Genomic DNA, 23,881 nt, shown 5'->3' on the forward strand with positions numbered 1-23,881 from the left:
CGAGCGCTGTGGATTTAATTTTGCGGCGTGAGGCTCAGATGGCCCCTGTGGTCGCCATGGTAATTTGCCTGATCAGGTTAGAGAGCCGTTGCCGCGGCACGGTGATCAATCATCCGGGTGTCACGGCGACAGGGGCCCCGATCGGCATCCACTCACCCGCCCGGCGTGAGCCTGCTGTAATTGGCTCTGGATTGATGCGCTGATGCTTTCTACTGATGTCAAACAAAAGTTTGGTCAATTAAAGGCAGTTAAAGTCCTGCCCCCCCAGGTTCCTAGGAGCCCCCCCACAAGGGCTGATGGGAGTGTTTACTTTGTCAGGGGGTGGCAGGATGACAACACCAAGACAAGATACACTTTGGGCTTGGGGGGCCTGTTGGTGGAGAAGAGAAACGACACAGAGTGGGAAAGTGTGTGTAGGATGAAAAGGGGAGGTTCGATTCACGCTGACAGGTGTGTGTGTGTGTGCACAGACAGAGGGTCCTGGGCTGTTTTAAACTCTGACACTGTTTATCTTGTTGAGTGATGCCGTGCTGCCTCTCCATTATTGACCCAAACAGATCATAACTCTTTCACAACACACTCTCTCTCTCTCTCTCTCTCTCTCTCTCTCTCTCTCTCTCTCTCATACTCACAGAAGCAGGCCTTCCTTCAGCATGCATAGACACAACTTCCGCAGACCGGCAGACACACACTCCAGGCTTCCGCCAACACACCAAAGACACACTCCTTTCTCCCTCGGACACATTAAATGGCAAAAAGTGTAAACAACATGCGTATGAGAGAGATGGATGTGCAAGCTCAACAGCTGGACACACATTAACAGACACCAATAAATCTACACTGTCTGTCACACTCTTATATGAGTAGTGGCCTCATTTCTTTAAATTGCAGCACCATTAAAATAACAGGGAAATCGATCATTTTTCTTAATATCCTTAACTAGATTTAGGAATTTGTATGTATTTGGAGAGTTTTAAGACACTGAACGTTTTTTGTGGTCGCAGGTTAGGGTCGGGGTTAGGACTTACTAAGCCTCCTGTGGAAGTGTTTATTCTGCTTCCTGTGACAGATCGGAAGGTACTGTCACCACAACTCACACCACTCAGCGATCTTTATGATCTCAGCAGTACAGGGTCCAGCCACGCTAACTGATCACCATTGTCATGTAGCTTTGTGGATAAGGCTGGTTCACAGAAGATGTATGAGAAAACACCAATTCAGGTCGATTTCATCATTCATAATTCCATGCTTGCGAGAAGAACAGCGTTCATCTGTCTATCAAGAAGAAAGGACTCCATACCTTCCAGATATATTTCTGCCTAGTACACCACACAGTACCACATAAAAAACTACATGACTGTCCAACATCCCTACCATAATATTACATTCATCTATTTGCTGAACTATTTTTGACGATGTCATCCAGGGTAGTCACACTATGACCTTGGGCTGGTTTGGCAAGGCGTTCTTGTACCCCTGTCGTGCTTCTGTGTAACCCGACCTTCTTGTTGTGCAGTGATGTTGTGTCTAGGTCCGTTTTGTCTTCTCGTTTGTTGTTCTTCTCTCGTTCTCAGTGGTGCTCGCCTCCTTCTGATCTGTGCTGACCTGAGATCTGTTTGTTTTGGTCCTGCGGCTCCATTAGGCCAATTAGGCTTGACCTTTGACCCAAGAGGGAGAGAGAGAGCTGTCTGTCCCACTTTTCACACTAGCACAGTTGCCAGAGGGAGAGAGACATGCACTTTTAACTGACTCTGTTTCTTATCACGTGCCTGTTTCGGTCCCACTCTCTATCTGTCTATCTCTTTGTGTCATATTTTTCCCTTTAAGATCTTTTTTGCGTACTCTCTTTTCCCCCATTCACACTTATTGTCACACCCACATGTATTAATGCCAACAGATGAACAGATTCATGTATATAGACCATTACAAAGAGTAGTGTTAAATGTTCTAATGAAGTGAGTGAGTGGATGGGGGTCAGTTTAGTTGTTTTGCTGAAGGGGTAGAGGAGAGCCGAAGCACGGATCAGTTGCTCATCCTCTCACTAAGTGTGACTGGAGAGACACCGCAACCCTATGAGAGCAGGTCATTAAGCTAGCCGCACAGGCCCCTGGGGCAACACAGGCACCAGGCAGTCTGTGTGTGTGTGTGTGTGTCGGTGTGTGTGAAAGAATTTTGAGAAAGGCTTGTGTGTTTGTGTGTGTGTTTGTGTGTGTGGGAGATAGAGAGACAGTGATTTGGGCGTTTGAGTGTTTGGGTTGGGGGCCTGTTTGTTTTTGTGTGCATTGCTGTGTAATTGGGAGGGACCAAGCAATAGGGCCATGCAGATTTACGTAACTGTTGAAACGTCCAACATGTCCGACCTGCTCTTTGTTTGTGTTTGTATTCATTTGTGGTCTTCATTATGTTTGCAGCAAGTTGAACTCGTGTTTTTCTCATGTGTGCATCCTACGAGTTTCTACTGTTTTCATTTAGAGACCTTTACTTTACCTTTACTGTGTGTGTGTGTGTGTGTCTATGTGTCTGTGTGTCTGTGTGTCTGTGTGTCTGTGTGTATGTGTGTGTGTGTGTGTGTGTGTGTGTGTGTGTGTGTATGTGTGTGTGTATGTGTGTGTGTGTGTGCATTCACACTTTCAACAGTAATCCATTAAGCCCTTTCCCCAAGATGAATCCAATTTTATTTTGATCATTTCCATTCATATTTTTGATAACGGGCCAAAAATAATTACAACAACAGAAACAGATGTTTTCTCCACATTCCAAAATGATTTCTCATTCTGAATGATTGTGTCCCTAAGCATCTTTGTCTTAGATGTGCATTAGTAACAAAGCATCTGCATGACTTATTACATAGTCCTCAACTCCTCGCAATAACCCCCTATTTAATGACATAACATAGATCATTAATATATGTATGAAACACTACTTGAGCATTCAGGGCAGAGATTCAAGGATAATAGCAAATTAACAGAGAAAAATCTGCTCCTTTACAGGGTGACACTTAGATTAATGTCCCCCTGCTGGTGCACCAAGGACAACAAAGTTCCTTAGGAAGAGTACCATACTGTATATGTTATAAGTTCCAGTGGGTTCCTCAGGTTTGTAAAGGGTTCTAAACAGTTGAGTGTTTTCAGAGGAGCCGCACCACAACTCTTACTGTTGTGGGCAAAAGCTGTCGACTTTACACTACATTTCTCCTCTTGCTTTAACTGCAAGAGAACCATTAGCTTTCCCTGCTTTCCCTCCACACTGACCGTGCAAACTGCTGTCTGTCTGTGTATTGTGCAGTTCCTACTGTGTTATGAACAGCACTGACCATAGGACAGTGCACTGGAAGAGGTTGGAGTTTGAGGCATCATGGGGGACAGCAGACCCCCTAGCCAGAGAGATGATTCCATCTGTCTAGGAGGAGTAAACGTCTCACAGCTGGTTATGCAGTATGGGGAGAGGAAACCAGGACCCCCATCCATCCACACACACACACACACACACAGGCACACACACACTCTTCACAAATCAAATGCAGACAGCAGGAAGCCTGTACTCGACCCACCACGGGACAGGGCAGGCCAGGAGGCACCCATGATGCAGAGGGAAGAGGACACAGGGGGAAGCAGGGTGCAGGGTTTGGGGGGTGGGGGAGTGTTACTGACAGGAGCTACCGTTTGGCTGGACAAAGTCCACCTGTTAGCTTATTCTACTCGAGTGAATCCTGCAGTTCCTACGTGCATCCACAAAGCCCTTAAACATCTCAAAAATCCCACTTACTAAATGTACTGCCCTGGTAAGTTAATCCTTCTAACTAATTAGAAACCTTAGACAGGAGTGCTGCATGCTAACTTGGGTCCTAAGTTCTTCTTGGTCATGGTCGTCTAGATACAGCTGAACTCTTTTATTCCTCCTCATTGCTGTTAGTTGAGGTTCACATCTGTGTTGAGTTTAAACAGATGGTCGCCAGAAAGCTTCCACAATTCACACAGCTTTCTGCCAACCTAGTGTTCAACGTTAATGATAATCTCAGCATCGGCCCTCATGATAGATAGTGTTTGGTCTCGAATGACACAGTTCCTGTTGGGGTAGAGTGACAGGTTTTGTCCCATTGCTAGTCGTCCGTTAGTTGTGTCTACAACCTGACGCTCTAATGGCACATGTTTCCATCACTCGATACCAAAGTGACTACCGTGACATCATCATTGCTGCTTGGTGCTGCGTTAGAAGAAACCTAGTGCAAGCTACACGCACTAACATCTCTTCAGTCCCTGACCACACATTTAACGAAATACTTTTTTTTTAAATGACAGATACCAAAGACTGACAGAGATTTCTGAGTCCAAATTCACACAGACACACAGCCTTCATCCGCTGTCCTCTGTCAAAATGCAGGATATGAATAGGGGCTTTTCAAGTGGCATGGTCCCCCATAAATTGAGATCTCTGAGTTCTTTCTTCCGTTCTAAGCTTCCAGGCCAAACATTCTCGGTTGGGTCCCTGTTTTTGACCCTCTCCTCTTAAGTCACTCCTTCCACCCACACCATAAATTCTGCTCCAGGGGTTAACCACACTGAACCTAAGGGAAAGGGGGCCTTATATGGAAACGGCATGGGGTCAGAGGATCTTTTGGTTGGCTAGTGTAGACGTTTGAAAGAATAGATTTGGTTCTGAATCCAAGTAGGGATCTTCCTCCAGGGTTTATGTCTCCATATAGGCTTTCTCCAACAGTCTTGGGGTGTTTGTCTCACTTTCTTTTTTTCTCTCAGTCCCTCTCTGACTGGTTCCAATCCATCACTTGAAAATGGGCTTTTCTGGAAGTAGCTGACGTTCGGATGATAAGCATGCTGATAGAGACCTGTCACTCAAGAAAGTGGAAAGGACACAGCTAACCATATATTCAGCAAAACTGGGAAAGTATGGTATCAAAGCAACTTTGTGTTTTCCATTCCTGAAAGCGGGGTCTAGAAGAAAATAAGCGAAGTAAAGGAATTTGTTCAATCTCCCCCCGAGGTTACTGTTATTTTGTATGTGTATGTGTGTGTATGTGTGTGTGTGTATGTGTGTTGACAGACCACATGAGGTTATTGTATCTGTCAGCACCTTTGTGTGGCTACACATATGGCCTGGATTGTATGCAAGTCTTTTCCTCCCAAATGTACTCACAACGCAATTGTATGAATGATTAATCCTACATTTTAAAGTTTAAAACACACAGTACATAGGATTACATTTAGCAAAATATCAAAAATGTCCACTGATTCAGTGAGATTCCAATCTGAGAATGGATGTTTTGTTTCAGGACAACTAGAAATAAATACAAACTGATTTGTTGACATTGTACAACTTACATACAGACCATGCATGTATGCTAAATGCATAAATGTAAATGTGTGCGTGTGTGTGTGCATGACAGATGTACTGCGGGTGATTCTTGCAGTCACCCTGGGAGTTTTTCTCTGCTCTTGTTTGGGGCTTTAGAACTGTGATTAAGACAAAATATTGTGTCTTTGCTGCTTCACATTACTCACTAATGTGGCACGAAAGCAAGTTGAACTCTGAAAAATCATTTTGCCTTGGGCGGTGTGAACCAAAACAAACCTGCATATTCCCTCGTGTTTTTCCCATGTGTGCATCCTACCAGTTTCTAATGTTTTCATTTAGAGACCTTTACTGTGTGTGTGTGTGTGTGTGTGTGTGTGTGTGTGTGTGTGTGTGTGTGTGTGTGTGTGTGTGTGTGTGTGTGTGTGTGTGTGTGTGTGTGTGTGTGTGTGTGTGTGTGTGTGTGTGTGTGTGTGTGTGCGTGTGTGTGTGTGTGTGTATATGTGTGTATGTTTGTTTCTGTGATCTCAGGAAGAAGTACAGGGGCTGTGGGTCCAGCGTGTTAGATCCCTCTGTGGCGTCTGTTTCCCTGTGTTACTAAACAAACAGGATAATGGCTCACTTACCTCAGTGATGACTGGTTTTTTTCAGACCTGAGATAGTCTCAGCTATTTGATGGATATAAAAATGACTCCAGTTATATTGTGCTCCTCTGACAAACATTTCTTATGAGGGAACTGTAAAATAACTTAATTTTATTCAATATGCTTAAAATGTCGGACTATTTTTAGGCTGAACATTCAAGAATTGAATAGCAGTAGGTAGGCCTCTGTAAAATTATTATTATTTTCGTAGATTTCAATGGGTATTACAATCGATAATGCCACTCTTAATATTCAGGCGAATATGAACATGAAGGTACTGTTGGCAATGACAGAAGTTTGGCTGTATTCCTCAGTTTTTTTACGGTTATGTCTGTTGATCGAACTTGCCTTTTGTTTTATCAGGCTCGTGGTTTTAGAATGTGTCACCGCACTTTGATTTTTATTGATACAATTAATTTGAGTCGGAGTAATGCCAACAGTTGACAGTACTGTCCGTTTTCTTTTTCCAATACGGGACGCATTATTTACTATTAATTATTTATCCCCCTTCCCCTCCCCTTCAAAGAGCTTGTGCTTTTTGCCAGGTCATCACTGTAAATAAGAATTTGTTCTTTATAATGCTGCCTGCTTACATAAACGTTAAAAATCTAGAATTAATTGGGCAATCTCTCCCACTGTCTTCCCGAAATGTATGCTCCAGAGAGCAGAGGAGCTGATGGAGTTGGCGCCAGACAGGCAGAAGTCAAAGGTTAAGGACTGCACAGGTAGACCCTGAAATACAATATATAGCCTCTACTGGGAGAACGAAACGTAAGTCACCACTCTATAAGCCCATAGACATAGAAACGAATTTGACATGAACGGTCGTCCGGGCCTTTAGATAACTTCACACAAAAAGCTTAATAACACATACTGTTGATATTACTGTATTTATTGACACATGGTACCCTAAAATATAGGATAGTTGAAGTTAGCTGCGCTTGTCAGGGTGAGAAATCAATAAACGTCTTAATGAGGAGATGATGTTGGTGAAACCCCTTAAGGACAACCCTGCCGCTATAGGATATGGCTGCTCGATAATGGAGTTTGAAGAGATGCTGCTGCCAGTTTTAAACAGGGTCAGAGTAGCCTAAATCTTCTCTCATTCATAGACATCCTAAAAGACCAAACAGTAGCGTTACACAAATCAATCACAGCAGGCTGTCAATAAATGCAACTGTCCTATTTTTTTTATGAGTTGGTTGGCTCGTCAAAGTGCAGAATGTAAAACGCAGAATAGGAAGACCGAGATGTTCTGCGGTTTGGGCGACTTTATCACTATAACTTCACACACAGGGGGTTAGAGCTATGTATTGCACAAGTATTACTTTATTTGAATCATTAAGGCTTACTCTGCGGGAATAGGGAAGTTTGTTATGAGTCAAAATGTGGCGAGGTAGCCTACTTTAAGGTGTGAACCGTCTGCATTAAACTTTAATTTCGGTCAATTGGCCAGCGAGAATCGGCATATCAAATATTAATACCTTAATGCTCTCGGCTAAATAATTACGTCCCCAAAGGTTTCTTGAGGAGAGATAATCAATGACCCAGATGGTATAATTTTTCATTTAATTGTTTTGGAGTTTGCCTTTTGAAATTCATATGGTAAACATTAATTTTGTAGGCAAACCTTTTTAATAGCCTGTTGCAAATTGTACACCCACAGTATCTGATCATTCAAAGCATAGGCTAATTGGATTATAAATTCAATTTCTCTCTGGAATAGTATACAACAGCCTGTAACCTACAATAAGACAAATACAAACCCATTGATCAAAAAGAAAATCCATTAAAAACTGTCGCCACCTAAAGTGACAAAAGTCCAGAATTATACTGGGTTTAATGCCATTTGTTAATATTTGCTATCCGAATTAAATGAAGTTCTTTAAGTGGACTTTGCCATAGCAAATGAAGACTAATTGCGTATAAATTGCCTATCAATGGAAAAGGCCATTTAAAAAGATGGAATCATTGACACAAAATATGAATCGCCAACATTAAGCGTCTGGTTAGGATATTGGTTTTAGAGTTTAGTCTGTTGGTAAAGACAATCAATCTCGCTTTTTGCACTATAGGTCTAATCTTTATTGACCTTATTATGATTAATAATTTAAAGTAGCATAGGCAATTATCCAAAATACGGTGGTGAATATAGCAAAGTAAAAGCACAAGACCAAAACTTATAACAACAAATAAATTTGCGCTATGGGCTATTGGCTATGGTTTTCTTTTGTCAGAGCGAATTCCTTGTTCCATGCGAAACCCCTCACCATTGCGAACGTAACAGTCTTTCCCTCAAGCAATTGTGCAAATATCGAATCCTTTAGAATCCCATTATAGAACAGTTTTTTTTTTTGCTTTAAACTCAAAATGTAACCATTGAAAATGCTGTAGCCTAATTGTTGTTACAGGATGGCACACTTGACTGACACAAGCTTTCAATTATGACACTTTCGAACAAATCCTGAACGCGTCCACAGCGTAATTTAAAAAAATACAACACCCCCTCTGAGTGCGGTGTGAGACGTCAGGAGCAAACCCAAGCTTTTACTTAAAGTGGCATGGGTTTGCGGTGAAGTGTTTAGCCAATTGAGTCTCGAGGCCTTAAAATTGGAGCTTAATCTCGCGCTGCCTATTTGGCACTTTGATTGATGCCTACGCGCACCAGCCGGCGAGGGCTATCTGCTCTCCCAGCCAAAAAGGGTAGAAGAAAAAACTCACTCACAGCAGCACTCAATTCACATACGCTCGTTCTCTCACACGCACAAACACACATACTGTACACTCGCACACATGCACCCACACTGATTAGATAACGACTGGAGAGCAAACAGACGAGGTTTTAAAGCTCAACAATAAGGCGCGGCGTGGAGCACCTCTGAACCTCGCAGGGGGCTCGCGGAGGCCATGGATCATATAGGAGCGCACCTCCAGCACACGCACGTGGAACCCATCAGCTTCGGGATCGACCAAATCCTCAACAATGTGGACCAGAGCTGCATGCTCGGGGCGAGAATGCCCGAGCTGGACTACGGACACAGCTGCATTGGTAGCACTGGCTACAACAACATGACCAGCAATTTTGCATGCAATAACTCCGGATATAATGGCAATGCGTGTGGGGTGACGTCTATTAGCGGCTCCTATAACATGAACATGGGAATGAACGTAAATGGTAATAACGTCAACGCGGCTGGAGTCATCCGTGTGCCAGCGCACCGGCCGTTGGGAAACGGCCTCTCGTCCATCCCAAGTGGCATGCCCACGGTATCAGGCGCCATGAACAACCTGACAGGACTGACGTTCCCATGGATGGAGAGCAACAGAAGATACACCAAAGACAGGTTCACAGGTTCGTGCATGTATCTGCCTGATTGTCGTGATTGTTGGACATGGGAAAATGGGAGTCAGATTGTTATTTGGACGTGGCCCATAGAAGAAAGAAAGGGAATAATTGTGTAGCCTATCATAAAGTCTTCAACGGTCTATCATTATTTCCATAGCTATACATTACAGAGAAGGGTTTAAACGTAGCCTAACTGCAGGAAGACGTTTGAAATTGTATTATAAATTGATCGTCAAGGACTTTAGCCTTAATCCTGAACATTAAGGAAATATGCCACGTCTCATTTGTGAAATGTAGGCCTATTTAAATTGTATCACACATGGCCACAATGTTAAGTTATACTACTTTATAGCCTTTTGTTCTAATAGGTCTAAATATTTTTTTCTGCATGACTGCATTGCGTATAAGCAAATTACATTATTTCTATGAGATAGTTTCCATGAATACAGTTTCTTTCGCATTGCTGTCATAGGGAAACTTCCCTTTCTGCCTTTTCATTCTTTGAACTTGCTGCGCTGCTGATCTATCGTTGATTTGTGCCGCTTGCTTTTGCCCGTGTCGATTCTTCCCTTTTTAGTGGCGCTTTCACCCCTCACTGTAACACGCCGTGTAGGTCACCCTTACCAGAACCGGACACCCCCGAAGAAAAAAAAGCCACGGACATCGTTTACACGTCTGCAGATCTGCGAGCTGGAGAAGCGCTTTCATCGACAGAAATACCTGGCGTCCGCAGAACGGGCGGCTCTTGCCAAGTCCCTCAAGATGACAGACGCTCAAGTCAAAACATGGTTCCAGAACAGAAGAACGAAATGGAGGTTAAAAAAAAACTGATGATTTGCAAACATTTTAGTAGAAACATTCTCAAGTACTGAATTGTACATGTATTGAAACCAACGTATGCATTATTAATGTGTTCACATAGGCTCATAGCTTTGTGATTTACAGAGCTTAAAGTTTGTAACAAAACGAACGTTATGGCCTAAGTTTGTTTTCTGAAATTATGTTATTAATCAAGTCAAGATTATCATCAGTGGTTTTCAACTAAATTACTATATTTAGACACCCTGAGCATTTCTTTGTGAAAACTAGGCTGTCTTTAACGAAACCTTGGCCTTCAATATCTTCTTAGAAGCCTGATGAAATCCCTGTCAAATCAGATGGAATGTTGTGGCAGTCAAAATGCTGAAAGGTTTTTGGGCATGATAAAAGTTTCGTCGAGGCTATTGCCTACTTGAATTTGTTACTTAGAAATCGGCTTAATATAAGATAGCCTACACGTTGAGTCAAACCTATGGATGTTACCTTGAATAACCAATACACCGATCCAAAGAACCATCTTCATCAAAACAAACTTTCATTTTCCAAAGAATGACAGAGCGAACATTTGTTCTTTAAATTAAATAATCTTTAATCTTTGTTGAGCCTCTAGTCCTGAAAAACCTTTAAATGTAACAGTGTAAGTTTATGATAGCCTAAACGGACATAGCCTATTGATTAGTAGGCCTATAATACCTACTCTAGGGTAGGCTAGGCCAAGTTTGATAGCATAGCCTAAGCCTACATGATACATTAGGCTAGGCCTATGGCAATTTGATAGCAAACATATAGGGCACATCTTTCCCAGATCAAAGTTACGAAGTACAATAAATGTAGCCCACGGTAAATATAATATAATTTGTCACTGGTTTTAATAATCAATTGATGCTGGGGAACAACAAGATTCGGAATTTGTGCATGAATGCTCCATCCCATAGGCCTACTTTTATTTAGCATAGGCTATACCATTTTATAGCCCTCGTGCGTGGTCACTGTTTTCATGAATGACATTCGAGAATTATTTCACACAGAAATTAATGTAGGCTATGTGAATTAACAATGACTTGTGCATGACGCAATGCTGGGTTGAATTTCCAACTGACGCCTCTTTGTCTCTGTGGTGTCTCCGGTGTTCCAGGAGGCAGACAGCAGAGGAGAGGGAAGCGGAGAGACAACAGGCTAACCGGATTCTCATGCAACTACAACAGGAGGCCTTTCAGAAAACTATAAACCAGCCAGTGAACCCAGACCCTCTCTGTCTCCACAACAGCTCACTTTTTGCGCTTCAGAATCTCCAGCCGTGGACTGAGAACACTGCAAAAATGAGTAGTGTTTCTACCTGCGAGTAGGGGGGAAAACGACTTCCTTTATTATTGAAGTCATCGACAAATGTAAAATATTTCAGGACCACAGACACTGAAAAAGTATAGGCCTTTTGTGACTGACAAAGACCAGCATGACGGGAGTTATATACATTGGCACATAAATTGTCTCGATAAAACACTCATGTCAGTGACCGAAAAATACAGTGTTCTTCTTTGTAACGAGTAATTTTTTAAACAAACATCCTATATGATCGAGTAGTCATTTTGCTTTTTTTTGCTTCAAACCATTGGCTATCACCAATTTTGTAATCATTGGATTTTTTTGTTGTTTTCATTGGTCTTGAAAAGAGCACTGAGCACTTCAGTTAGCACCTTTGAAGCAACATTCTGCTTGTTATTCATTATAGGCTAATGATTACAGTTTTTTTGGGAGATGCTTGGAGACATCAGTTACAGTTTTACATTATTTTACATTTACATCAATGTCTCGGTACATTTTTGGTAAAATATTAGGGTAATATATTAAAATATATATCAAATGTAGCCTATATGCATTTTACTGACCGGACACATTCTAATGATAGAGCCAGAATATTTTTTTTATGGATTTGGAGATGGTGAGTGAACGCACATTGGTGAATAATGTGTTAATACATGATAGTATACAAGACACAATTGGTTATTGATATCTCTGAAGATCTTTTTATTAATTGTTTTACAAACTGTAAGTGTCCATTGCCTGACAAAATGAAGTGATTAATTTCCTGTAGTTTCTTTAAACAAATACCAGCTGAAATAATTATGTTTGTTTCATTAATTTGTAGGCCTACAAAGATTTACCTTAACTTTTTTATTACAGTATCTATGTCCAACCCTTTCAGATCCCCTTAAATACCTCTTAACAATCAACTTAAAAAGAGGTGTTCAACATATTGTTTGCAACCATGGGATACACTGGCGTAGGGCTATATTGTGTTCATGGGGTTCTCCCTTAGCGGAACAGTTACCATCCAAATGCTATCTGCTTAGTATTATTCAGTACTAGACTACCAGAATAATAAGTGTCTTGAGAAATGATGGACATTTGTGGTTGTATGATAAATGAGTCCTTGCTTGAATTATGAAAAGATTCAGTTGAATGTTTGGGTTGTGATAGTTTGAGCTACACGCAATTGTAGTGAGTATGTGTGTAATGCTGATTGCACACAGCTGTACAGTGTGTGTGAGCTAGTCCAGTGCCTCTCTCTCCCCAAAAAGGAATGCAAAGGGTAGAATTTCATCATCCACTCTGAAATTTCAGCACTGTGTCACATTGCTGGCTTTCCCAAATCTCCTGAAATTCCTTTGCAGAGCAGAGAAAAGAGGTCCAAGTGGCTGTAAGTGCAGCAGAGTGGACAAACACACCAACCTTTGCAATGTAAAACTGTGGATTCAACTAGTCCACCTGAAATATGTCATTATCATAGATTCTTTCATTATCAGTATTTACAGTTATTTATAGTAGTAATAGTTACAGTTTTCTAAACACATTTTGTTTATTTAAGAATTCCATCAGCACAACAAACAATATCAAGACATGTTTTGTTCAATCAAACAAGTCATGTATTAAGTTTGTGTAATCTACAAAATGTTTAGGCCTTTGTGTTTCATTGCAAAATGCATTACCTATTATATAGAATTTCCACATAGAAAGCATTTTAGTCTACAATAAAATTCAGTTTGACATTTAAACAAATGTTTCTCAAATAAAGCTATCCATTAGAGAACGTGTAGCTACAGTTTGTATGCATCTGTTTGAGTTTTGCAATTTGGCTATGTTTTATTTCTATTATACAGAAAACAATAAATACTTGCTTACTGGTCAACTATATGGAAAGGTTCCAAAAACTATTTTATTGGGAATGATGTGCTCATTGTGAGAAGCAAGTTATGGGATAGATACTAATGAATAGTTATTATGAACAGTCATTACAACAAATGTATTCTTGCACTATACCCTTTACTCATGCATTTATTCAACAAAGAAACCGAGTTTGAGCATCATTAATTGAAAGCATCACTTAAATTTCATCCTCATTTACAATATATCAAATTGTATGATGCAATTTAAAAAAAAATACTCAAGCTTAATTCTTTACTTTTCATTTGGGATTGTTATTTGTTTTAAGGTATTGAGTCAGTAGTACACCAACCATTAAAATGTTGTCTGTTATTGTATAATGAAGTCAATGGTTTAACATTTCCATATAGTTTATTGCAAAAGTATTGTTTGTATCCTATTTATACATATATGGAAGTGTGGGCCTGTGTGTGCAAATTTGTATTAAACAATTCCTGATTTGTAGGAGTGTTTCCTCTGAGCAGTTTAATAATTTAGCTGTAAAATGTCGCTTCTTACCTAGAGACATATTAATTCCATGATCTGATGAACACACATTTGTATTTAGTGGTGAAATATTAATGGATAAAAATATTAAAATGTTGTCTTTTTGAAGATAACATTTTGAGTTAAACACAACTTTTTGAAAAACTTCTAGCTTGTGCTATAGCCATCCCTGGTGGCCTTTGTGAGTATTACGACTTCTGTTTTTGTCGCAGGGTCTGACGCTCGTTGCGTCATCATTGTTTGCCAAAACACAAGAACATTGTGTAACTGACTGTCTGAACACCTTTTTAACTAGGAGCATAGTGTACAAGATAGATATTGTACCTCAATAAATTGTGCACAACATGTCTCTTCTACGCGTGTGTGCTTCTAAAACAAAACATATTTTGACAAAGGGATTACTCGTGGAGTCGTCTGTTACAGGTAAGCTATAGAAATAAGTTAATGCTACTCTCTGACTCATGACACAAAACAGTATAAACCCATACGAGTCGTTAGCTGCCTACATCATATTGGCTTGATACGTACTCTAACTACGTTGGTTTTATCATTCTCTTATCAACGCCAACATTTTTCACTGTCAATCACGGTTTATTAATTCTGATGATGGTTTTTATGATGTGGATAGAATGTTAATAATGTTGCTTTGTAAAAGGATGCTCGCGGACAGTCAGTGGAGCAGCCAAGGACAAAGAACCGCTGCGGAAAGCCAAAACTCCGCAGGGTCGCTTCGACTTAAATGAAGAGAAAAGCAAGGATGTCCTCGAAAGTACGAATTTAGACGATTGATCAGGCACAGAATGATGCCATAATCCAAGTAGTAGCTTATTCAATAAGAAGTCTGTGAAGTTGAACATGAAATAGCTAGATGAAGTAAATAGGAACATAATTAATGGTCTATCTTCTAATGATTACCAATAGTTCACGAACCATATTTATATATAACATTTTTAACAAAGTAATCAAATTGTTGCATCCATTTGGATCTTTCCAGAGTTCCAAGATGATGTCCACCCTGACACTAAGGAGAAAGGGGGCCCCAGAGGCCCTGAGCCCACACGGTACGGAGACTGGGAGAGGAGGGGACGCTGCATCGACTTCTAGTAGCACGCAGCGTGAAGAAGAATTGGTGCACCTAACCCAGTGAAACTGTAAAGCAACATATTATTTCCTCGTGAAAGAAACTCATGAGTACCTTCATGTGCACTGTGCATGCAGCACAGTCACCACGGCTTCCATTCATGATTGTGATGTTGCAATAGGCCTACTGTTATTTGCGCAGTTTAAATTACACTTCTGTCTTGCAATGTTATTCCTTCTTGTACAAAGATCTGAGTGTGATGATCAATAAATCGTCTGGACAATACATTTCAGTGTAGGCTTTTAATTTCAAGAGAACCAATAATGCAAGACGTTCCATGCAATAGAATATTACTTTTCAGTGTTTTAAAACGTAAATTATTATTTTGAGTCATTTGAAGCACATTTGTTGGATGCAGACATGTTTTAGAACGTGTGGAATGTGGAAATAATGTTACATATCCTTGACTGTAAATATGATAACCAATCTTGTCTTTTCAATCTTATATTTTCTTTTCAAATGTCATTAATAGCAAAAGTAATAGTACTACGCACCACATGATAATAGTGACGTTTCAGTGCATCTCGTAGTTTGAGATTGTGAATCCCCTTTTGTCCACGAGGGGAGGCATATCAACCTTTTCCGTTTGTTCCGCCTGTTTACAATTGAACTATTTCCTCCTCGGCTGTATCTCAGGGAGCTGGTACACAATAAAAATTTAGACATTTGCAATGTTGCCCGAAAATCGCGTCTGTTGTACACATCCTGCACAAAAAACTCGTATGCGCTAAATGAGGTAAGCCTATGTAGTATCTTAGGAATCAATGTCTTTTTTTGTTGTCTTTCGCTAGGTTTCCTTATAGGTATTCACTATTGCTTTGGATATGTGAATCGAACCTGAATTGAACGTCAGCATTTTGCATTCATTAAGTGTTCACATAAACCTATGTTTATTTGTAAACTGAGCGTTAGACATCTTCTACACCATTTACATATCTGACATATTTGTCATATTTGAGAGGTCACGCAGACTGCATTTTGGGCTCGAGTAACCTACAAATAGTAGCCTATATAATTCAGCTAGATTGTAAAATATAGGCTATAATATGTCTGGTGTAATCTAGGGATATTGTCGATACAATATTGGTTTGCTGGGCTTACATTCCCTTTAACCTACATAAGGCAATATTGTATGGTTCGTAGGACAAAATGAGGATGTTGGTCTAATTATGTCAATAGACGAGTCCAAATAAGTTCAGAAGTTTTCAGCTTTGGTATGGTTAAGGGTCCGTCACGTGCATATGCCAAAAGCAAAACCTAAGGCTTTATAATAGTCCTAAATAGAGTGACATATTTAGACCCTGAGCAGACACACGAATAGGACAGCATTTGTGTTTTGTTAAGACTGACTGACAACGGTCATTGCTGCAATGAGATGCTGATGTACGGCAAGATCTGAGGACAAGATACTTATTAATTCTAAAGTATCACGCTGTTATTTGCTAATGTTTCAAAAACATGTTTGCAATGGAGAAGCATTATTGAGGATTTCTACACATCATAAATCATATTATCTCAGTCAAATCGACTGACTTATGTCACATATAGTCCTCATTTTCAGTAGCTGTGTAAAGTGTAAATAAGGGGAACATTTTAACCCTATTAAGGGAACTAATGGTTGGTTCACATTTGGCTTTGGTCTAATATGAGACAGCAATTAAACCAGCATACTGCTTGTATGAATGGTAACCAGCAATACACAGCAAGGAATTTGTAAGACATACAGGGCCTCTCTGACTAAAAGCAGAGGGGCCCTGTGCTATTCACTAATGCTGTTATCTGCTGTAAACCACTGCCCAACATTCAACTAGTCAGTCTTGTAGACTCATAATGTAGACTCCTTATGTTGCTATATGTGAAAGGCATGACACAGTAGTATCTGTCATGTTAATGTAAACATTTACATGTGAAACACTAAGGAATTCACATTGTCATAGGATGCTTTTAAATTAAGCATTTATTTCTTTTACAATTAATTAGTTAATTAATTAGTAAAATAAATAGCTATAGTCCAATAAGATTTACGCCTGGCCATTTGTTGTTAATGCTCCAAATAAAACGGCTTTACTGCTAGGTTACTAAAGCAATTGTGTTATTGGACAACATTATAAGTGATTGACTCAGTTGCTCAGTTACTTTCGTTATCTGGCCAATGAGAAGGCGCAAACATATTGTTGCTAGGCTAATAGTATCTACAACAGGAGAGAGTACTTTTGTACCACAGTAGATGTATATGAGTTTGCCTACTTTAGTATAGTCACTTTTGAATAATAAAAATAAAGAGAATATTTTTCTTATTTTTCCCCCAGCAAGGCTTATACTATTATCCTTTGATCTAAAAGGTAACGAAGACAATCTGATCAGACAATCTGAGCCAGACCTATCATTCCTGTCTGTTCTTTGTTCTGTAGCAGCCATGCTTTGATTGACACCTCCCTTGCCGAGAGTTGTCTAATCTAAAGCCAGCCTCTTCAGGCGTTTGCCATGGAAACGAGACACACTCAAATCAGTGGGTTTGCTGAAGAGTCCCAGAGTACAACCCTGATGAGAAGGGCGTCTAGCTCTTTGTTTTTAGGTTTTTGCTTGACACTATTCTTTGTGTGTCTCACCGTGGTCTGCATGGGTGTCACACTGTGTCCTAACATAGCTGCTAGTCAAGAATGGACAAAGGGATAGTTTTCCTACCCCTGGTCCAGCAAACATGGGCAAGCCTGGGCATGCAGTCTTAATGAGATCAGTGAGGCAACGTAGAAGGAGCAAAAACATATAATTACACTCACATGCACCCAGTGAGCGCTATTATGGTTATCTGCGCCACAAAAACACCCGGTACTAGCAAAACATTACCTGTGAAGCACAGAATTGGGATCTTTACATGGACTGGTGCAGTCTTTTTGTTTTTGATTTTTTTTTGTTATTTCCGCATGCCATTTCAGAGGTTGTCGTGGATACGAGAGGCATCGTACCGCCCTGCCATGTAAGCATCGCCCTTGGGAGTTGACAGGACCATCCCATAATCCTCTCCTCCAATGGACTTCACAGGCTGCAGTAAACGATGGAAGACTCGAATCCCGGAGTTCATTCGCAGTGGAACAGGGCAAACCTCCATCCAGAATTTGGAAAACAGGGACAGAGAAAGGACCCAGGACAAGGAAAGGGGAGGGGCCAGGAAGAGTGTTACTATGGCACCAACGTCCAGATATATGACTGACAGAAGGCAGTATGTTATGAGAAGACCCTTGTCTGCCACAGAACACCAGACCTCCATTCTGAAGAAGTCACAAGAGCACTCCGATAAGGTTAGACAGCATTCAGAAGCACATGGGACCCAATTGAAATACAGTATAACTTAAACAGGCCAATTGCCATTACAGTATCACCATGATTGCATGACCATCACTGCATGACTTAGTTTTTCCATCCACAGTAGTTTTGTTTTGGATGGCTCTAGACATAACACTACTCATATCTACTGTGTACATTCATGGTTGTGCTGTGAAAATTGATGTCTTTTAAATTACTGCTGAAGATAACATAAATCTTTTAATCATACCTTTTACCATAGGAAAAACAGTGGCAATGTAGCATCACTGAAGAACACAATGACAATCTTCACCTTCATACAGATAAAGATTTTCACGCTAAACGAGCTGAAGAGGAGATCCCAGGCCTTTCCTTAGACCGTTTTCACATGGATATGTCACCTATCTCGCCCTCTGGAGAAGATCTGTCTACCCCACTGGATGTTGCTGACCAAAGGCGCTGGTATTCCCAAGAGGAGCCTGTCTTTGGCTCTCCTTGCCAGGGAAGCAGGCTCAGTCCACGCAGCCTTTCTAGCCCTCCTTTGGAAGTCTGCCAATTTAGCTCACCCCTCAGCCCCAAATGGAACTCCACTCTTCTGTCTCCTCCATCATGCAGCCCATCCTTTGGCCCCTCTAGGTCCAGACAGACAGAGTTTAGGTTAGGAGGAGGAAGAGAGACACGCCTCAAAGCAGCGTCCTCCTTCGGTTACTCCAAAAGTTGCATCCCCTCTGCCCTCCACAACATGCCCCCTCATCAGGCTAACTACTGGGCGTGCGCCATCCCCAGGTCCATGCCCCCATCCCCAGACAGAGGCTCCCCAGCCTGGGACCCAGACAAGGAGTACCAGGCCCTCCTTGACTACACCTACCCCCTTCGGCCAGGAAGGGTGGTCAGTAGCTGGGAGACCTCTGAGCTAGAGGGCATCTCTCTACTCCAGAGAAACCCAGGCCTCCAAGACTCAGGAATAGAACTGGATGGACTCTGTAGCTCCACCAGCCTATCAGCTATAGACTTTCCTTTAAGTGGCACCTTGGGAGTAGGTACTGTGTGGGCCAGGGAGAAAGGAATGCTGGGCACAGATCAGAGGTTGTCCGAGCCCCGTGGACTCTCGCACTCCAAATTCTCAAATGGCATTCTGAGCAGTAGCCCCTACGCCTCTGCAGACGGTTTATCTTTGGAGAGCCTCCACTGCAGTAAAGAAAGGACTGGACTGAACCAAGCAGCTTGTAGTGGGGGTGGCCAATATAGGCAAACAGGTGTCTTTTCCACTCCCAGCGGATTCATCCGATCAACCAGTGTCCTACCCCGTCTGAGTGGTCTCAAAGGTGAGGCATGGGATGAGGAGTTTTGGCCTCTGCCAGAGCGTCTGGAGGAGCTCCAGGTTCTTTCACGGCAGGTTAGGGAGGTGACTGCACAGCTCAGCCAGCCTGTCACAGCCAGCTGGGAGTCCCTGGAGAGGGGGACGACGTCGCTCCACTCCTCCACAACGTTGCCTGACAAACAGGAGGATGAGGAACAGGAAAGAAAAGAAGCCAGGGATAACAAAGACATGGATGGCTCTGAAGAACTTCAAAGGAAAGGTATGCCTCTTGAACATAAAATCTCTGATACTTAGTCTCTATTCAGTCCATATTTAAATGCATTGTTTCAGTTAAAACAACATAATACACACTGTTAGCACTGTATGCTTTTTGTACTTAACGTTGATTAAAACATGTTCATATTTGACAGAGGTCCATGGGGATTCTCTGCAAGCTATCCAAGCCACTGCCTCCAGCTTAGACCATCCTGGCAAGGGAGTGAGGGCCAACCTGCGGGAGGTGGAGGCTGTGGTGGAGCAGCTCGTAGGACTGACCCTGCCTGAGCTCCAGAGGAGTCAGGGAGAGAACCAGCAAGCCAATTCCCTCGTGAAGCACATCAAAGTGAGGCCGCAAAGCGTCAGTTTTATACAGATAAAAAGTAGTTGACCCTGCCCCCCCCCCCCCCCCCCCCCCTTATATTCTACACAGATTCATTGTGAGTCAGTTATGAATACATTCATGAAGTAAGATACATGTTTGTTTTACCCACAAGACTTTCTGCACAAACCTGGAGGATCTCATCCAATGGTTGTATACGGTGGTGGAGAAAATGGAGGTTCTGGCTCCGCCCAGAGTAGACATTGACAGTGTCAAGTCATCACTAGCTGAATATAAGGTCAGAAATTAATCTCAAGCCTTGTGATTAGACAACTAACAATGTTGCAACCTCTTCATGTTATAAAATTCCCCCCAATTTTCACCTTTGTAGAGCTTTCAGAGAGATGTGAGTGCTCACCAGTCTCTGACCACATCTGTGCTACAGACTGGAGAGCTTCTCCTCAACTGTATGACCTCCACTTCTCCAGGTTAGCTTTGCAACATCAAAGGCCTTGCTATGTACCGAAGACAGCACATTCCTTACTCAGAATAGGGCCAACAAACACACATGCAACACACGAGGTAACAAAGGAACTAGAGGACTAACTATGCATGACATCTCAAGAACTTAAATATTACAGATGGTCAAATCGTAACCACAACAAATCAAGCTGCCAACCAGTTGGTCCAGCATTCTTGGAATTTTTAGGGAGTGGGAGGGTTACTCAGATGACAATGAACCACACAACGGTATTATTCTTATTTCTATTCCCTTCTTCGCTTTACTTTCCTACTCCTTGGCCAGAGGAAAACATGTCACACTCAGACATCAGAAACTTTTGAAGGAGGCACGAAGTACTGATGGCTTCAAATTACAGTACATGTTTGATTAGGTATGAAAGGCTACATTGACCAAAGGCTAGCATGTCCTGTTAGCTTAGAGGGGCATGTGTATTTATTTTAGGTCTCGAGGACTGCTGGTTAGTTCAACAGCCAGCAACAGTGTAATGTAGGCCTGAACTGGTTGGTCAGTGTAATTCTACACCCAGAATCCTCTCCTCTAACAGAAACAGGAAACTCTGTGTGAGAGGAATGCTGCCATGCATACATAACCAAGAACTGTAAAGAGGTTGTGTCGTTTATTCTCAAACTCAACTTGTCACATGCTGTAGGCAAACAAGAAGTAACTTAGAAGATACAATCTGTCTACAACTATGTTCCTGTGTTCGATTTATTGAACACAACTCTGCTTCTCTCTCCTGATATATCTCTGTCTGCTGTTTCTATCCCTCCTCTAGTTTTGAAAGACACACTCACTCTTATTGAGAGGCAGTCAAAGGCACTGGAGACGCACACCGAGCATCTCTTCTCCTCTATCCTCTCAGCTATGGATAGCCTGACCCAGCCCAGCCAGCCTGTCCAGTCTAGCCAGCCTGGGGCTCCACAGCCTAGAGGGTGAGAGGGGGCCAAGGATCTAGGGAGGTGGGATGTCTTGGGGTAAACTTTGTGTGAAAGTTTGAATGATTTGTACTGGTGATGTATGGCTGGACTGTATGTTATAAACACTAAACACATCAGAGCCCCCCCCCAAAACCTTCACAGAATATGTTGTAAATGTGGGAATGGTCGTCATCATAGGTAGAAAGAATAAAGATTGTCCTTTCTCCCTTTCAGCAATGACGCTTAATGGAAAGTCGATTTGTGGATCAAGTTTTACAAAGAGAATTTCTTCAACTCTTGAACTCTAGAACTCAGTTCGAAAATGTTTAAGCCGTTGGATTGTTGTCATTGACAGATAAAATGACCACTTGATTGTTTTTTCCGTATGTGCTTTATAAACCTAGCAGAAGCTAAGTATTATATGGTTGCCTTATGAGTTATGGTCAAGCATGCTTAGTATTTCAATTGACCTACACAAATAAGGGCCAGATTCATTAATGTAATAAGAGCATTACACATTGTGGTACAGTTTTTTACACATATTTAAACTTTCTAACTCTTTTTGTATTACACTCAATGTCCTTTCTATATTTAAGCCGTCGAGGCATTGTACCCGGGGTCTTGACCTGTTGACCATGTTCAAGATTTCTAATGTCTGGTTATTGTACACTTGAATGCCTTCTGGAATTACAGTCCAGATTTCACCTTTGCAGTGAATGTACTTATTAAGTTGTACATTTACTTTATTCATCTAAAGTCACATCCAGTGATTAGACATAAAAACTGTTCATAAATTACTTAAAGTCAACACGAGCAATACAAACACAACATTTCTCATGTGTATGTTTCTCTGTCGCTAGTCTTTTCACCAGAATGTTACCTAAGATGCACTAATTTGAAGGCAGCCCTATTGGGATGGGCAGCTGCCCACCAGAGACACAGTTCTGGACAGTTCTAAGAATAGTATGTGCTGAATGTGTAACACTTTTTAAATTAAATAAAAATGTTTTGTTTGTCACACATAAACATTGGTGAAGTTAAAAAAGCAAAACTGTTTGTCGCACTTGTACTCGTTTTAACATTTACACAATACATTTGAAAACTGTTTTAATTGTAAGACCATACTTATGAGCACATTACATTACACAAATGTAGTATCAGTGTGTATCTTAAGTGAAGGGCCTGAAGTTATTATTAAATCCATTACTAATGACCAAAAACTGATTGTGTTGGTTGGCAGTCAATTTGTTTGTTATGTTTACCAGGAGCAGACTAATTTTGTATTATCTGTACTCTACCAAGCGAAAGTTACCTCTGACCTGGTTTGGTCTGAATCAAAGACACTCTGGTCTGAATCGGTTTGTATATAAGAAATGGAAATAAATACATTAATAATTATGAAATGTAAGTCCCCTGAATTAAATAAGTCATTTGAAAAACATAATTTGGGAGTCAGTTGGCTGAGCGGTGAGGGAGTCGGGCTAGTAATCCGAAGGTTGCCAGTTCAATTCCCGGTCATGCAAACTGACGTTGTGTCCTTGGGCAAGGCACTTCACCCTACTTGCCTCGGGGGAATGTCCCTGTATTTACTGTAAGTCGCTCTGGATAAGAGCGTCTGCTAAATGACTAAATGTAAATGTAATTTAGAAACAAAAACCTATTTACTTATTTAACTATCCTGACTCATTGATATATTCATTTGTACATGCATTTATATATTTCAGGATTCTCATTTCTTTTAGGATTTATTTCATAGCCATATTTATTTCATAGGCCTACTTATTTAACATTGACTGAAATGATATTAACACTGTCAGGCAAGAGACTGCACCCACAGGGTTTGATGTTGCACTTATGTTTTTACTGCTCTTGCACTGTAATACATGCTGTACATGTGTAACTGTGATTGAAACCTTCTTGTAAGACTAGTGGAGGAATTGAAATCATGTAATTGCAGTGTTATTTTTTCTTTCACCATACATTTATCAGCTAGCTACTGTAATCAATAGGGTGTTTTGGTACTGCATTTAAGTGAGATGTTATTGTTGCCCTGTATTATTCTGTTTTGTTCAGCGTGCCAGGTAGCTATGTGGCCAGTAAATACTGACCAGTCCTTGAAACTGACCATTTCAGATTTCAAGTTACCAGGTAGACCTACTATGAATAAGAATAACACTGACAGAACCTAAGCTTTAGCATATCGAGTTGTGAGACAATGGACTACAGTTAAATTAAAATATGTAGTCATATCCATACCACAAGCATACCCTAGGAC

General features: G+C 41.2%; 3 protein-coding genes across 3 annotated transcripts; all 3 read left to right on the plus strand.

Annotated features, from left to right (window-relative positions):
- Nucleotides 1–8,858: 8,858 nt before the first annotated feature.
- On the plus strand, nucleotides 8,859–11,462 carry tlx1 (T cell leukemia homeobox 1). Its single transcript, XM_067236913.1, has 3 exons — nucleotides 8,859–9,303; nucleotides 9,875–10,112; nucleotides 11,252–11,462. The coding sequence occupies exons 1-3, from the start codon at nucleotides 8,859–8,861 to the stop codon at nucleotides 11,460–11,462; spliced, it is 894 nt and encodes a 297-aa protein (XP_067093014.1).
- Nucleotides 11,463–14,078: 2,616 nt separating this feature from the next.
- Nucleotides 14,079–15,190, plus strand: sdhaf4 (succinate dehydrogenase complex assembly factor 4). The gene is made up of 3 exons (XM_067237070.1): nucleotides 14,079–14,247; nucleotides 14,480–14,593; nucleotides 14,819–15,190. Exons 1-3 carry the CDS (start codon nucleotides 14,169–14,171, stop codon nucleotides 14,926–14,928), a joined length of 303 nt encoding a protein of 100 aa, XP_067093171.1. The 5' UTR covers nucleotides 14,079–14,168; the 3' UTR covers nucleotides 14,929–15,190.
- A 124-nt stretch (nucleotides 15,191–15,314) lies between these two features.
- cep68 (centrosomal protein 68) lies at nucleotides 15,315–23,876 on the plus strand. The gene is made up of 8 exons (XM_067237068.1): nucleotides 15,315–15,701; nucleotides 17,902–18,264; nucleotides 18,531–19,848; nucleotides 20,000–20,190; nucleotides 20,342–20,464; nucleotides 20,558–20,654; nucleotides 21,465–21,621; nucleotides 21,841–23,876. Exons 2-8 carry the CDS (start codon nucleotides 17,995–17,997, stop codon nucleotides 21,851–21,853), a joined length of 2,169 nt encoding a protein of 722 aa, XP_067093169.1. The 5' UTR covers nucleotides 15,315–15,701; nucleotides 17,902–17,994; the 3' UTR covers nucleotides 21,854–23,876.
- The last annotated feature ends 5 nt before the right edge of the window (nucleotides 23,877–23,881 follow it).

Source organism: Osmerus mordax, chromosome 5 (genome assembly GCF_038355195.1).
Source record: "Osmerus mordax isolate fOsmMor3 chromosome 5, fOsmMor3.pri, whole genome shotgun sequence".
Classification (NCBI taxonomy): Eukaryota; Metazoa; Chordata; class Actinopteri; order Osmeriformes; family Osmeridae; genus Osmerus; species Osmerus mordax.